This window comes from Panulirus ornatus, chromosome 23 (genome assembly GCF_036320965.1).
Source record: "Panulirus ornatus isolate Po-2019 chromosome 23, ASM3632096v1, whole genome shotgun sequence".
Taxonomy (NCBI): Eukaryota; Metazoa; Arthropoda; class Malacostraca; order Decapoda; family Palinuridae; genus Panulirus; species Panulirus ornatus.
The window spans coordinates 16,994,951-17,009,876 of record NC_092246.1 but is presented as its reverse complement, the minus strand read 5'-3'; the positions used below and the strand labels follow the sequence as shown (position 1 = coordinate 17,009,876).

General features: G+C 41.2%; 1 protein-coding gene across 2 annotated transcripts in view; it reads left to right on the top strand.

Moving 5' to 3' along the window:
• Positions 1–14,926, top strand: part of LOC139756822 (carboxypeptidase D-like) — a 151,081-nt gene that overhangs the window by 37,268 nt on the left and 98,887 nt on the right. For both annotated transcript variants that reach the window (XR_011714449.1, XM_071676643.1), the window contains exons 9-10: positions 161–352; positions 5,582–5,667. Coding sequence is in view for 1 of the 2 variants with exons in the window: in XM_071676643.1 (XP_071532744.1) it covers positions 161–352; positions 5,582–5,667 (278 nt within the window). In the remaining variant the exon portion in view is untranslated. The remainder of the gene's footprint in view (positions 1–160; positions 353–5,581; positions 5,668–14,926) is intronic.

Here is a 14,926-nt window from a genome sequence, read left to right as displayed (position 1 = left end):
AATTGTATTTAGATTTTTTTAGATTAGCATTTTACCCTGTTATGGCATTGACTGATGTCCATAATGGCAATTACAGAATCAAAAACTTTATTAACCAAGTATGTTTAAGAATGAACCTTGGCTTTGTTGTCATGTGTTATTGATTTGTTTGTTAACACAGGTGAGCCTGAATTCAAATATATTGGGAATATGCATGGAAATGAGGTAATTGGACGTGAGACACTTCTGTTATTGATGCAGTACTTACTAGATGGTTATGGCACAAATGAACGTGCCACAAGACTCATTAACAGTACCAGAATCCACATTATGCCCACCATGAATCCAGATGGATTTGAAGCTGCAAGAGAAGGTACGTATATGTGATGTATATTTGGTACTTTTTTCATGCTTGTTCAGTTTTCTGCCTTAGTGAGGTAGGGCCAGGATCAGACAAGTGAAAGCTCCATTTACAGACATCCATTCTCGAGCTATCATAGCTTGAAAAAGCCAGCAAAGAGAACTTATTTGCCAGTGCACATTAGAATCTTTTTTCTGAATGAAGCAAGACAAAATGGTGCAATGATGAAATGAGGGAGTGCCTTTTTGTTTAAAAAAGTAAAAACTGAGAGTCCAATAGCCAACATGATTGAGTAAATTATGTAAATTTACTTAGAGAGAGAAAGACTTGTATATAAAAGTAAATTTTAGTACCTCTCTATCTATCTATCAATCTATTAATTCATGTATCAGTTTTTCTGATGCCCAGAAACTCTTGTCAAGGGGTTGGCCACAGCAAAAGCTTCCACATATCCTTGTCCTTACTTGCCTCCCTCATGTATATATCAATATAAAAAGAATACAAATGCTACATACAAATGGATTTGTATGTAGCATTTGTGGATCTGGAGAAGGCATATGATAGAGTTGATAGAGATGCTCTGTGGAAGGTATTAAGAATATATGGTGTGGGAGAAGTTGGTAGAAGCAGTGAAAAGTTTTTATCGATGATGTAAGGCATGTGTACTTGTAGGAAGAGAGGAAAGTGATTGGTTCACAGTGAATGTAGGTTTGCGGCAGGGGTGTGTGATGTCTCCATGGTTGTTTAATTTGTATATGGATGGGGTTGTTAGGGAGGTGAATGCAAGAGTTTTGGAAAGAGGGGCAAGTATGCAGTCTGTTGTGGATATGAGAGCTTGGGAAGTGAGTCAGTTGTTGTTCGCTGATGATACAGCGCTGGTGGCTGATTCATGTAAGAAACTGCAGAAGCTGGTGACTGAGTTTGGTAAAAGTGTGTGAAAGAAGAAAGTTAAGAGTAATTGTGAATAAGAGCAAGGTTATTAGGTATAGTAGGGTTGAGGGACAAGTCAATTGGGAGGTAAGTTTGAATGGAGAAAAGCTGGAGGAAGTGAAGTGTTTTAGATATCTGGGAGTGGATCTGGCAGCGGATGGAACCATGGAAGCGGAAGTGAATCATAGAGTGGGGGAGGGGGCGAAAATTCTGGAAGCCTTGAAGAATGTGTGGAAGTCGAGAACATTATCTCGGAAAGCAAAAATGGGTATGTTTGAAGGAATAGTGGTTCCAACAATGTTGTATGGTTGCGAGGCGTGGGCTATGGATAGAGTTGTGCACAGGAGGGTGGATGTGCTGGAAATGAGATGTTTGAGGACAATATGTGGTGTGAGGTGGTTTGATTGAGTAAGTAATGTAAGGGTGAGAGAGATGTGTGGAAATAAAAAGAGCGTGGTTGAGAGAGCAGAAGAGGGTGTTTTGAAATGGTTTGGTCACATGGAGAGAATGAGTGGGGAAAGATTGACCAAGAGGATATATGTGTCAGAGGTGGAGGGAACGAGGAGGAGTGGGAGACCAAATTGGAGGTAGAAAGATGGAGTGAAAAAGATTTTGAGTGATCGGGGCCTGAACATGCAGGAGGGTGAAAGGCGTGCAAGGAATAGAGTGAATTGGAACGATGTGGTATACCGGGGTCGACCTGCTGTCAGTGGATTGAACCAGGGCATGTGAAGCGTCTGGGGTAAACCATGCAAAGTGTGTGGGGCCTGGATGTGGAAAGGGAGCTGTGGTTTTGGTGCGTTATTACATGACAGCTAGAGACTGAGTGTGAACGAATGGGGCCGTTGGTGTTTTTCCTAGCGCTACCTCGCACACATGAGGGGGGAGGGGGTTGTTATTCCATGTGTAGCGAGGTGGTGATGGGAACATAAATAAAGGCAGACTATGAATTATGTACATGTGTATATATGTATATGTCTGTGTGTGTATATATATATGTGTACATTGAGATATATAGATATGTATATTGTGCGTGTGTGGACATGTATGTATATACATGTGTATGTGGGCGGGTTGGGCCATTCTTTCGTCTGTTTCCTTGCGCTACCTCGCTAACGCGGGAGACAGCGATAAAGCAAAATAAATAAATAAATAAAAAAGAAGATATTTTCTAAGGTAAAAAACTTTATTAGTTACACAATCATGTTTGAAGCAAGTGATCACTGCACAGCAAAATGGTTCTTTGAATATATAAAACGTGGACTGGATTTAAGACAGTGAAGCCATGTGGGGCAGGCTGGCGCTGGAAATGGATTGGAGGCAAGCAAGTGTGAGTATGGACATGTATATATGTATATGTCTGTGTATGTATATGTGTATTTGTTGATATGCATGTGTATTTATATGTAATTGTATTGGCATTTATTTATGTATGTGTATGCAAGTGGATGGGCCATTCTTCATCTGTTTCCTTGATCGCCATTTCCCACACCTGTGAGGTGGCACCAGGAAACAGATGACGAACGTACAATAAAAAAAGTATGATAAAATATATATTTTTTTATTTATTTTTTATTTTGCTTTGTCGCTGTCTCCCGCATTAGCGAGTTAGCGCAAGGAAACAGACAAAAGAATGGCCCAACCCACCCACATACACATGTATATACATACACGTCCACACACAGCGCATATACGTACCTATACATCTCAATGTATACATATATATACACACACAGACATATATACCCATGTACATAATTCATACTGTCTGCCTTTATTCATTCCCATCGCCACCCCGCCACACATGGAATAACAACACCCTCCTCCTCATGTGTGCGAGGTAGCGCTAGGAAAAGACAACAAAGGCCCCATTCGTTCACACTCAGTCTCTAGCTATCATGTCATAATGCACCGAAACCACAGCTCCCTTTCCACATCCAGGCCCCACAGAACTTTCCATGGTTTACCCCAGATGCTTCACATCCCCTGGTTCAATCCATTGACAGCATGTCGACCCTGGTATATTACATCGTTCCAATTCACTCTATTCCTTGCACGCCTTTCACCCTCCTGCATGTTCAGGCCCCGATCACTCAAAATCTTTTTCACTTCAATTTGGTCTCCCACTTCTCCTCGTTCCAGCCACCTCTGACACATATATCCTCTTGGTCAATCTCTCCTCACTCATTCTCTCCATGTGACCACACCATTTCAAAACACCCTCTTCTACTCTCTCAACCACACTCTTTTTATTACCACACTTCTCTCTTACCCTATTATTACTTACTTGATCAAACCACCTCACACCACATATTGTCCTCAAACATCTCATTTCCAACACATCCATTTTCTGCCACTCATCCCCATCTATAGCCCACACCTCGCAACCATATAACATTGTTGGGACCCCTATTCCTTCAAACATACCCATTTTTGCTTTCTGAGATAATGTTCTCGTCTTCCACACATCCTTCAGTGCTCCCAGAACTTTCGCCCCCTCCCCACCCTGTTACCCACTTTCGCTTCCATGATACCGTCCGATGCCAAATCCACTCCCAGATATCTAAAACACTTCACTTCCTCCAGTTTTTCTCCATTCAAATTTGCCTTCCAATTAACTTGTCCCTCAACCCTACTGAACCTAATAACCTAATTGGCGTTTGGTGGTTAGTTATGGATTGGTATTGTTGGGAGGAGTTTAGTGCATTTGCGTAGAACTGAGCTCCATGCATGTTGAGATGGGATTGTATAATAAGGATCTTTGTTTCATTGTGTAGGTGTTGAGCATTTGTGGTTGCTAGGCAGCCAGTGATTGTACTGAGTGCACCATTTTATGTGGTTTGAGGTTTTATCACATGTTTATGTTTGAGAGGATGGAAGACCAGGCAGGTGAGGTATAGTTTAGAGTGGAGTGGATGAGTTCTTTGTGGAGAATGTTCAGGGAATCTTTTTCTTATAGAAAGCTCATGCTAGTTGGTGTTCTGAGTGTATTTTGCTTGTGTGTTGCTTTTGTGTTCATGTTACCAGTGTGGAGTGGAATGTCGTGTGTGTCTTATGTGGTGCCTTGGATGGTTGGCCTTTTGTTAAGTCTGTTTATCTATATATCTATATCTCTGATGCCCATTTCCTCAAGTGGTTGGCCACAGTAAAAGTCTCTCCATAAGTGGTGAACTCCAGTGGAAGTGATTACCCATTCAAGATGACTGGCTGTGAACTAGTTTAATTTTTTCAGGTGTTAAAAGAGTGATTGAAGACTGTTTTTTGGAGATATAGACATTTTGTTGTGGGTGAGCCATTTTATTTTAATAAGTATTGTAGGTGGTTGAAACCATGTATAGTTTAGTGCGAATTGAGTGTAGGTATGAGTGGAATATATTGCTTGATTCTGTTGTGGATCACTTTTAAGTCTGAATACTGAAGACAAAAGTGAATTAGGACAGCAGGAGGAGGGGGAGTTAGGTTGTTTGGAGGGCTTACGGATTGGTATTATGTTAGCAAGTTTCTAGATGTTAGGGACTTTGATGTGTAGGTAAGAGTGGTTGAAGATATCTGTAAGTGTCTGGAGGGCGAATGGACCAGAGTGTTTTACATGAAAATCTGATGTTTCATGCAAGAGTTCATCAAGATTTTAACGCATGACTTGTAACAGTGAAAGTGAAGGATGGGTGGGAAGTTGTTTTTGGATGGATTTTGCACAGATTTTCATGATTCTCCTGTTTAGGGATGAGGTTGGTTTGTAGCTGATTTTTTAGTAGTATCTCATGAGTATGTTCATGTGTTGTTAGGGAGAAGGGATGTCATTGGAATGGGTCAGAAATGTTTCATGACTGGGGCTTGGGTTATTGCAGTAAGTGTGGATCTTCCTTCCTTAGTCTGAGCCCACTTGAAAGATGTTTAAAAAAAACAAAGAATCTAGTGCTATTTCTGTTTAGTTCCATGAAATTCAGATTGGAAATTTGCTGTCTGCATTTTTTAATAGTTCAAAGGAAATGGGGAAATTAATAAGAAAAGTTGATTAGAATGTAAACTTGAGACATGAAGAATCGTAGACTTAAGGATTTCTTTGTACTGATATAGCATGTAAAATGACATCAATATATTTTTTTTAGTTTGAAAATTTTACAAAGGAAGGTATCAGTAATCAATCAGAGAATTTTGGTTTTGATTACAAGATAGGCAAATTATGAAAAAATATAAGCTATGGTCACTCATGAGTTTCCTCACTTTATTTGTATATTGAAGTGATTTTGTGATTCAGTTTCATAGCAAAATTTATATATGATTTTAAAGGTGAAAAAATGTTTCCTGCAGGTGACGTCTCTGGTGTTTTGGGCAGAACGAATGCCAATGATATAGATCTCAACCGTAACTTCCCAGATCAGTTCTTTCGTACACAGGTAATGTTTTTGTTTTTTAATTTCATGTTGGTTGTTGATAGAACAAGGGAGGGTGTGGCTGTCTTAGTGAATAGCTGCAAAAACCGATGTGGGGAAGAGTATACAGTGATTATCTTTTGGTTATTTTGGTATAGTTTATAGATGTGATAAGATTGAAGTATGGCTATGAAGAAGTTTGGCTGGCAAGATTACTCTTTTATCAAAAGATATTGTATCGCCAAAATTTGTTACTAGTATCCTGCAGGTGATCAATCAGGCATTGTGGATAGAGTCATTGTCAGCAATGGAAATCTCGGCTTTATCTTGCTAGATAAGTTCTTTTATGGATGATAACATGCTCATATTTCCCTCCTCTATGGTCTGTCCTGCAAGCAAAATGATGTCCTTTGAGAATATTTAGGCCAGGATCATTCCTACCCTCATATTTTTGGCAAAAAATTCACATTTGCTCCCTCTTTTTGGACAGTTTTAGGATACCAGAGCTCTATGCTTGTTTAAATGGGTTTGTCCATAGCCAGTCAGCAAGTGCCACCTTATTGGCATTATAGACCCACTTGCTTTTAGCCATTTACAGAGCACCCAGTTTTTTGTAATCATGTTGCGGACACACATATTGTCATCTGCTTTAATCGGGTGGCTTGTTATGGTTCAGTATCCTTTTCACTTATTTTGATTATAGTTACATTCTTTTGTTTATATAATTCTTGGAAATGTGATTATTCATATAAACATATTCACTTATATGTGTGTATTGTTGTATGTTCCAGTGTTACTACCTTCATTTATTTATTCTTATTATACTTTATCGCTGTCTCCTGCATTAGCGAGGGAGTGCAAGGAAACAGACTAAAGAATGTCCCAACCCACCCACATACACGTGTGTATACATACACACCCACACACAAACATATACATACCTATACATTTCAATGTATACATACAGACTTATATATATATATATATATATATATATATATATTTTTTTTTTTTTTTTTTTTAAACTATTTGCCATTTCCCGCGTTAGCGAGGTAGCGTTAAGAACAGAGGAGTGGGCCTTTTTTGGAATATCCTCACCTGGCCCCCCTCTGTTCCTTCTTTTGGGAAAAAAAAAAAAAAAATGAGAGGGGAGGATTTCTAGCCCCCCACTCCCTCCCCTTTTAGTCGCCTTCTACGACATGCAGGGAATACGTCGGAAGTATTCTTAATCCCCTATCCCCAGGGATAGTATATATATATATATATATATATGTATATATATATATATATATATATATATATATATATATATATATATATATCTTTTTTTTTTTTTTTTTTCATACTATTCGCCATTTCCCGCGATAGCGAGGTAGCGTTAAGAACAGAGGACTGGGCCTTTGAGGGAATACCCTCACCTGGCCCCCTTCTCTGTTCCATCTTTTGGAAAATTAAAAAAAAAAAAAAAAGAAAAAACGAGAGGGGAGGATTTCCAGCCCCCCGCTCCCTTCCCTTTTAGTCGCCTTCTACGACACGCAGGGAATACGTGGGAAGTATTCTTTCTCCCCTATCCCCAGGGATAAATATATATATATATATATATATATATATATATATATATATATATATATATATATATATATAAATATATATATATATATATATATATCGCTACCTCGCAAACGCGGGAGACAGCAACGAAGTATAAAAAAAAAAATATATATATATATATATATATATATTTTTGCTTTGTCGCTGTCTCCCGCGTTTGCGAGGTAGCGCAAGGAAACAGACGAAAGAAATGGCCCAACCCACCCCCATACACATGTATATACATACGTCCACACACGCAAATATACATACCTACACAGCTTTCCATGGTTTACCCCAGACGCTTCACATGCCTTGATTCAATCCACTGACAGCACGTCAACCCCGGTATACCACATCGCTCCAATTCACTCTATTCCTTGCCCTCCTTTCACCCTCCTGCATGTTCAGGCCCCGATCACACAAAATCTTTTTCACTCCATCTTTCCACCTCCAAATTGGTCTCCCTCTTATCCTCGTTCCCTCCACCTCTGACACATATATTCTCTTGGTCAATCATTCCTCACTCATTCTCTCCATGTGCCCGAACCATTTCAAAACACCCTCTTCTGCTCTCTCAACTACGCTCTTTTTATTTCCACACATCTCTCTTACCCTTACGTTACTTACTCGATCAAACCACCTCACACCACACATTGTCCTCAAACATCTCATTTCCAGCACATCCATCCTCCTGCGCACAACTCTATCCATAGCCCACGTCTCGCAACCATACAACATTGTTGACACACACTATTCCTTCAAAATACCATTTTTGTTTCCGAGGATAATGTTCTAGACTTCCACACCATTCTTCAAGGCCCCCAGAATTTTAGCCCCCTCCCCACCCTATGATCCACTTTCAGCTTCCATGGTTCATCCGCGGCCAGATCCACTCCAGCATCTAAAAACCTTCACTTCCTCAGTTTTTCTCCATTCAAACTACTTATGTATATCTTGCTTTTTAAACCAGGTATTCCCATTCACCATGTCCTTTTTTCAGCACATAAAATCTACCAATGCCTTCTTCCATTTCCATTTACAACACTGAACACTCCATGTATGCCAATTATTCCCTCAACTGCCACATTACTCACTTTGCTTCAAATCACCCTCTCTCATATAACACGTTCTTGTGCATCAAAACCTATTAGCACACTCACCTGCTGCTCCCAAAACACTTGCTCTCATGATCTTTCTTCTCATTCCCAGGTGCATAATGCTCCAATAATCACCCATCTCTCCCATCAACTTTCAGTTTAACCCATATCCAATCTAGATTTACTTTCTTACCACTCTGTCAACATACTCCCACAACTCCTGATTCAGGAGGAGTGCTACTCCTTCCCTTGCTTTGTCTTCTCTACTAACCCCCTGACTTTACTCCCAAGACATTCCCAAACCACTCTTCCCCTTTACCCCTTGAGCCTTCGTTTCACTCAGAGCCAAAACACCCAGGTTCCTTTCTCAAAATACTGCCCTATCTTCCTTTTTTTCTTCTTGGTACATCCACACACATTTAGTGACACCCCAATCCTCAGCTCTTCGAGGAGGATGAGCACTCCTGCGTGACTCCTCTTCTGTTTCCCTTTTAAAAAGTTAAAAGACAAGGAGGGGAGGGTTTCTGGCCCTCGTCCCGTCCCCTGTAGTCGCCTTCTACGACACATGAGAATTTGCGTGGGAACAAACCTTCAAAATACTCACTCCACTCCTTCTCACATCACCACTAGCACCCATTTGCGCCCTTCACTGAATGTTCCCAGGCGCGCGCTGGCCTGACAAGTTTTTTATCGAGGACGTAAGGCATGTTGTACGTGTAGGAAGAGAGGAAAGTGCTTGGTTCTCAGAGTGATGGAGGTTTGCGGCAGGGGTGTGTGATGTCATCCATGGTTGTTTAATTTGTTATGGATGGGGTTGTTAGGGAGGTGGAATGCAAGAGTTTTGGGAAAGAGGGGCAAGTTGAAGTTGTTGTGGTGGAGAGAAGCTTGGGAAGTGAGTCAGTTGTTGTTCGCTGTGATACAGCTGCTGTCGGCTGATTCATGTGAGAAACTGCAGAAGCTGGTAGTGACTGTGTTTGGTAAAGTGTGTGAAAGAAGAAAGTTAAGAGTAAATGTGAATAAGAGCAGGTGATTAGGTAAGTAGGGTTGAGGGTTTCAAGACAATTGGGAGGTAAGTTTGAAGGGAGAAAAACTGGAGGAAGTAAAGTGTTTTAGATATCTGGGAGGTGGATTGGGCAGTGGATGGAACCATGGAAGCAGAAGTGATCATAGGGTGGGGGGGAGGGGGCAGAAAATCTGGGAGCCTTGAAGAATGTGTGGATAAGTCGAGGAAACATTATTCGAAATCAAAAATGGGTATGTTTGAAGGAATATTGGTTTCCAAACAATGTATGTATGGTTGCGATCGGCGTGGGATATGGATTAGAGTTGTGCACAAGCGGGTGGATGTGCTGGAAATGAGATGTTTGAGGACATGTGTTGTGGGATGGTGGTTTGATCGAGTGTAGTAAGTAAGGGTGGTGAGGATGTGTGGGAAATAAAAGATGCGTGGTTGGAGAGAGCCAGATGAGGGCGTTTTGAATGTTTGGAAACATGTAGAGAATGAGTGAGGAAAGATTGACCAAGAGGATATATGGTCGGATGGGTGGGATAGGGAACGAGGAAGAAGTGGAAAGACCAAATTGGAGGTGGAGAAAAGATGGAGTGAAAAAGATTTTGTGTGATCGGGGCCTGAACATGCAGGAGTGGTTGAAAGGAGGGCAAGAATAGAGTGAATTGGATCGATGTTTATACCGGTGTTGACGTGTTGTCAGTGGATTGAATCAGGGCTGTGGAAGGTTCTGGGGTAAAACCATGGAAAGCTGTGTTGGTAGGTATATTTGCATGTGTAGTGGTGTATGTATTACATGTGTATGGGGGTGGGTTGGGCCATTTCTTTCGTATGTTCCTTGGCTACCTTCGCACGCGCGGGAATAGGAGACAGCAACAAAGAAAAAACTATATAATAAATATAAATATATTATATATATATATTATAATTATATATATATATATATATATATATTTTTTTTTTTTTTTTTTTTTTAAAACTATTTCGCCCATTTTCCCGCGTTAGCGAGGTAGAGCGTTAAGAACAGCGGAATGGGCCTTTGAGGGAATATACCCTTCCTGGCCCCTGTTCGCTGTTCCTTTTGGAAAATTAAGAAAACAATTAATTGAGAAGGGAGGTTTTTCCAGCCCCCCGTCCCTCCCCTTTTAGTCGCTTCTACGCACGCAGGGAATACGGGGGGGAAGTATTATTTCTCCCCCTTATCCCCAGGGCTAATATATTATATATATATATATATATATATATATATAAATATTATATATATATATATATATTTTTTTTTAATATATCTTTTCTTCTTTTTTTAAACTATTCGCCATTTCCCGCGTTAGCGAGGGGTAGCGCTAAGAACAGAGGGACTGGGCCTTTTTTGGAATATCCTCAAAACTGGCCCCCTCTGTTCCTTCTTTTGGGAAAAATTAAAAAAAGCGAGAGGGGAGGATTTCCAGCCCCCCGCTCCCTTCCTTTTTAGTCGCCTTCTACGACACGCAGGGAATTCGTGGGAAGATTCTTTTCTCCCCTATCCCCAGGGATAATATTTATATATATATATATATATATTATTTATATATATATATATAATATAAATATATATAATATATATTTTATATTTTATATATCGCTTCCTCGCAACGCGGGAGACAGCAACGAAGTATAAAAAAAAAAATATATATATATATATATTTTTTTTTTTTTCTTTGTCGCTGTCTCCGCGTTTGCGAGGTAGCGCAAGGAAACAGACGAAAGAAATGGCCCAACCCACCCCCATACACATGTATATACATACGTCCACACACGCAAATATACATACCTACACAGCTTTCCATGGTTTACCCCAGACGCTTCACATGCCTTGATTCAATCCACTGACAGCACGTCAACCCCGGTATACCACATCGCTCCAATTCACTCTATTCCTTGCCCTCCTTTCACCCTCCTGCATGTTCAGGCCCCGATCACACAAAATCTTTTTCACTCCATCTTTCCACCTCCAATTTGGTCTCCCTCTTCTCCTCGTTCCCTCCACCTCCGACACATATATTCTCTTGGTCAATCTTTCCTCACTCATTCTCATCCATGTGCCCGAACCATTTCAAAACACCCTCTTCTGCTCTCTCAACCACGCTCTTTTTATTTCCACACATCTCTCTTACCCTTACGTTACTTACTCGATCAAACCACCTCACACCACACATTGTCCTCAAACATCTCATTTCCAGCACATCCATCCTCCTGCGCACAACTCTATCCATAGCCCACGTCTCGCAACCATACAACATTGTTGGAACCACCATTCCTTCAAACATACCCATTTTTGCTATCCGAGATAATGTTCTCGACTTCCACACATTCTTCAAGGCTCTCAGAATTTTCGCCCCCTCCCCCACCCTATGATCCACTTCCGCTTCCATGGTTCCATCCGCTGCCAGATCCACTCCCAGATATCTAAAACACTTTACTTCCTCCAGTTTTTCTCCATTCAAACTTACCTCCCAGTAGACTTGACCCTCAACCCTACTGTACTTAATAACCTTTGCTGTTATTCACATTAACTCTTAACTTTCTTCTTTCACACACTTTACCAAACTCAGTCACCAGCTTCTGCAGCTTCTTACATGAATCAGCCACCAACACTGTATCATCCCCGAACAACAACTGACTCACTTCCCAAGCTCTCTCATCCAGAACAGACTGCATACTTGCCCCTCTTTCCAAAACTCTTGCATTCACCTCCCTAACAACCCCATCCATAAACAAATTAAACAACCATGGAGACATCACACACCCCTGCCGCAAACCTACATTCACTGAAAACCAATCACTTTCCTCTCTTCCGACACATACACATGCCTTACATCCTCGATAAAAACTTTTCAGTGCTTCTAACAACTTGCCTCCCACACCATATATTCTTAATACCTTCCACAGAGCATCTCTATCAACTCTATCATATACCTTCTCCAGATCCATAAATGCTACATACAAATCCATTTGCTTTTCTAAGTATTTCTCACATACATTCTTCAAAGCAAACACCTGATCCACACATCCTCTACCACTTCTGAAACCACACTGCTCTTCCCCAATCTGATGCTCTGTACATGCATTCACCCTCTCAATCAATACCCTCCCATATAATTTCCCAGGAATACTCAACAAACTTATACCTCTGTAATTTGAGCACTCACTCTTATCCCCTTTGCCTTTGTACAATGGCACTATGCAAGCATTCCGCCAATCCTCAGGCACCTCACCATGAGTCATACAGACATTAAATAACCTTACCAACCAGTCAACAATACAGTCACCCCCTTTTTTAATAAATTCCACTGCAATACCATCCAAACCTGCTGCCTTGCTGGCTTTCATCTTCCGTAAAGCTTTTACTACCTCTTCTCTATTTACCAAATCATTTTCCCTAACCCTCTCACTTTGCACACCACCTCGACCAAAACACCCTATATCTGCCACGCTATCATCAAACACATTCAACAAAACTTCAAAATACTCCCTCCATCTCCTTCTCACATCACCACTACTTGTTATCCTCTCCCCATTAGCCCGCTTCATTGAAGTTCCCATTTGCTCCCTTGTCTTACGCACTTTATTTACCTCCTTCCAAAACATCTTTTTATTCTCCCTGAAACTTAATGATACTCTCTCACCCCAACTCTCATTTGCCCTCTTTTTCACCTCTTGCACCTATCTCTTGACCTCCTGCCTCTTTCTTTTATACCTATCCCACTCATTTGCATTTTTTCCTTCCAGAAATTGTCCAAATGCCTCTCTCTTCTCTTTCACTAATAATCTTACTTCTTCATCCCACCACTCACTACCTTTTCTAATCAACCCACCTCCCACGCTTCTCATGCCACAAGCATCTTTTGCACAAGCCATCGCTGCTTCCCTAAATACATCCCATTCCTCCCCCACTCCCCTTACCTCCTTTGTTCTCACCTTTTTCCATTCTGTACTCAGTCTTTCCTGGTACTTCCTCACACAAGTCTCCTTCCCAAGCTCACTTATTCATCCCAACATTCTCTCTTCTTTTCTGAAAACCCCCACAAAGTTTCACCTTCGCCTCCACAAGATAATGATCAGACATCCCTCCACTTGCACCTCTCAGCACATTAGCATCCAAAAGTCTCTCTTTCGTGCGTCTATCAATTAACACGTAATCCAATAACACTCTCTGGCCATCTCTCCTACTTACATACGTATACTTATGTATTTTTTTTTTTATTATACTTTGTCGCTGTCTCCCGCGTTTGCGAGGTAGCAGAAGGAAACAGACGAAAGAAATGGCCCAACCCTCCCCCATACACATGTATATACATACGTCCACACACGCAAATATACATACCTACACAGCTTTCCATGGTTTACCCCAGACGCTTCACATGCCTTGATTCAATCCACTGACAGCACGTCAACCCCGGTATACCACATCGCACCAATTCACTCTATTCCTTGCCCTCCTTTCACCCTCCTGCATGTTCAGGCCCCGATCACACAAAATCTTTTTCACTCCATCTTTCCACCTCCAATTTGGTCTCCCTCTTCTCCTCGTTCCCTCCACCTCCGACACATATATCCTCTTGGTCAATCTTTCCTCACTCATTCTCTCCATGTGCCCAAACCACTTCAAAACACCCTCTTCTGCTCTCTCAACCACGCTCTTTTTATTTCCACACATCTCTCTTACCCTTACGTTACTCACTCGATCAAACCACCTCACACCACACATTGTCCTCAAACATCTCATTTCCAGCACATCCATCCTCTGTGCACAACTCTATCCATAACCCACGCCTCGCAACCATACAACATTGTTGGAACCACTATTCCTTCAAACATACCCATTTTTGCTTTCCGAGATAATGTTCTCGACTTCCACACATTCTTCAAGGCCCCCAGAATTTTCGCCCCCTCCCCCACCCTATGATCCACTTCCGCTTCCATGGTTCCATCCGCTGCCAGATCCACTCCCAGATATCTAAAACACTTCACTTCCTCCAGTTTTTCTCCATTCAAATACTTATGTATATCTTGCTTTTTAAACCAGGTATTCCCAATCACCAGTCCTTTTTCAGCACATAAATCTACAAGCCCTTCACCATTTCCATTTACAACACTGAACACTCCATGTATGCCAATTATTCCCTCAACTGCCACATTACTCACCTTTGCATTCAAATCACCCATCACTATAACCCGGTCTTGTGCATCAAAACCATTAGCACACTCAACCTGCTGCTCCCAAAACACTTGCCTCTCATGATCTTTCTTCTCATTCCCAGGTGCATATGCACCAATAATAACCCATCTCTCTCCATCAACTTTCAGTTTTACCCATATCAATCTAGAATTTACTTTCTTACACTCTGTCACATACTCCCACAACTCCTGATTCAGGAGGAGTGCTACTCCTTCCCTTGCTCTTGTCCTCTCACTAACCCCTGACTTTACTCCCAAGACATTCCCAAACCACTCTTCCCCTTTACCCTTGAGCTTCGTTTCACTCAGAGCCAAAACATCCAGGTTCCTTTCCTCAAACATACTGCCTATCTCTCCTTTTTTCTCA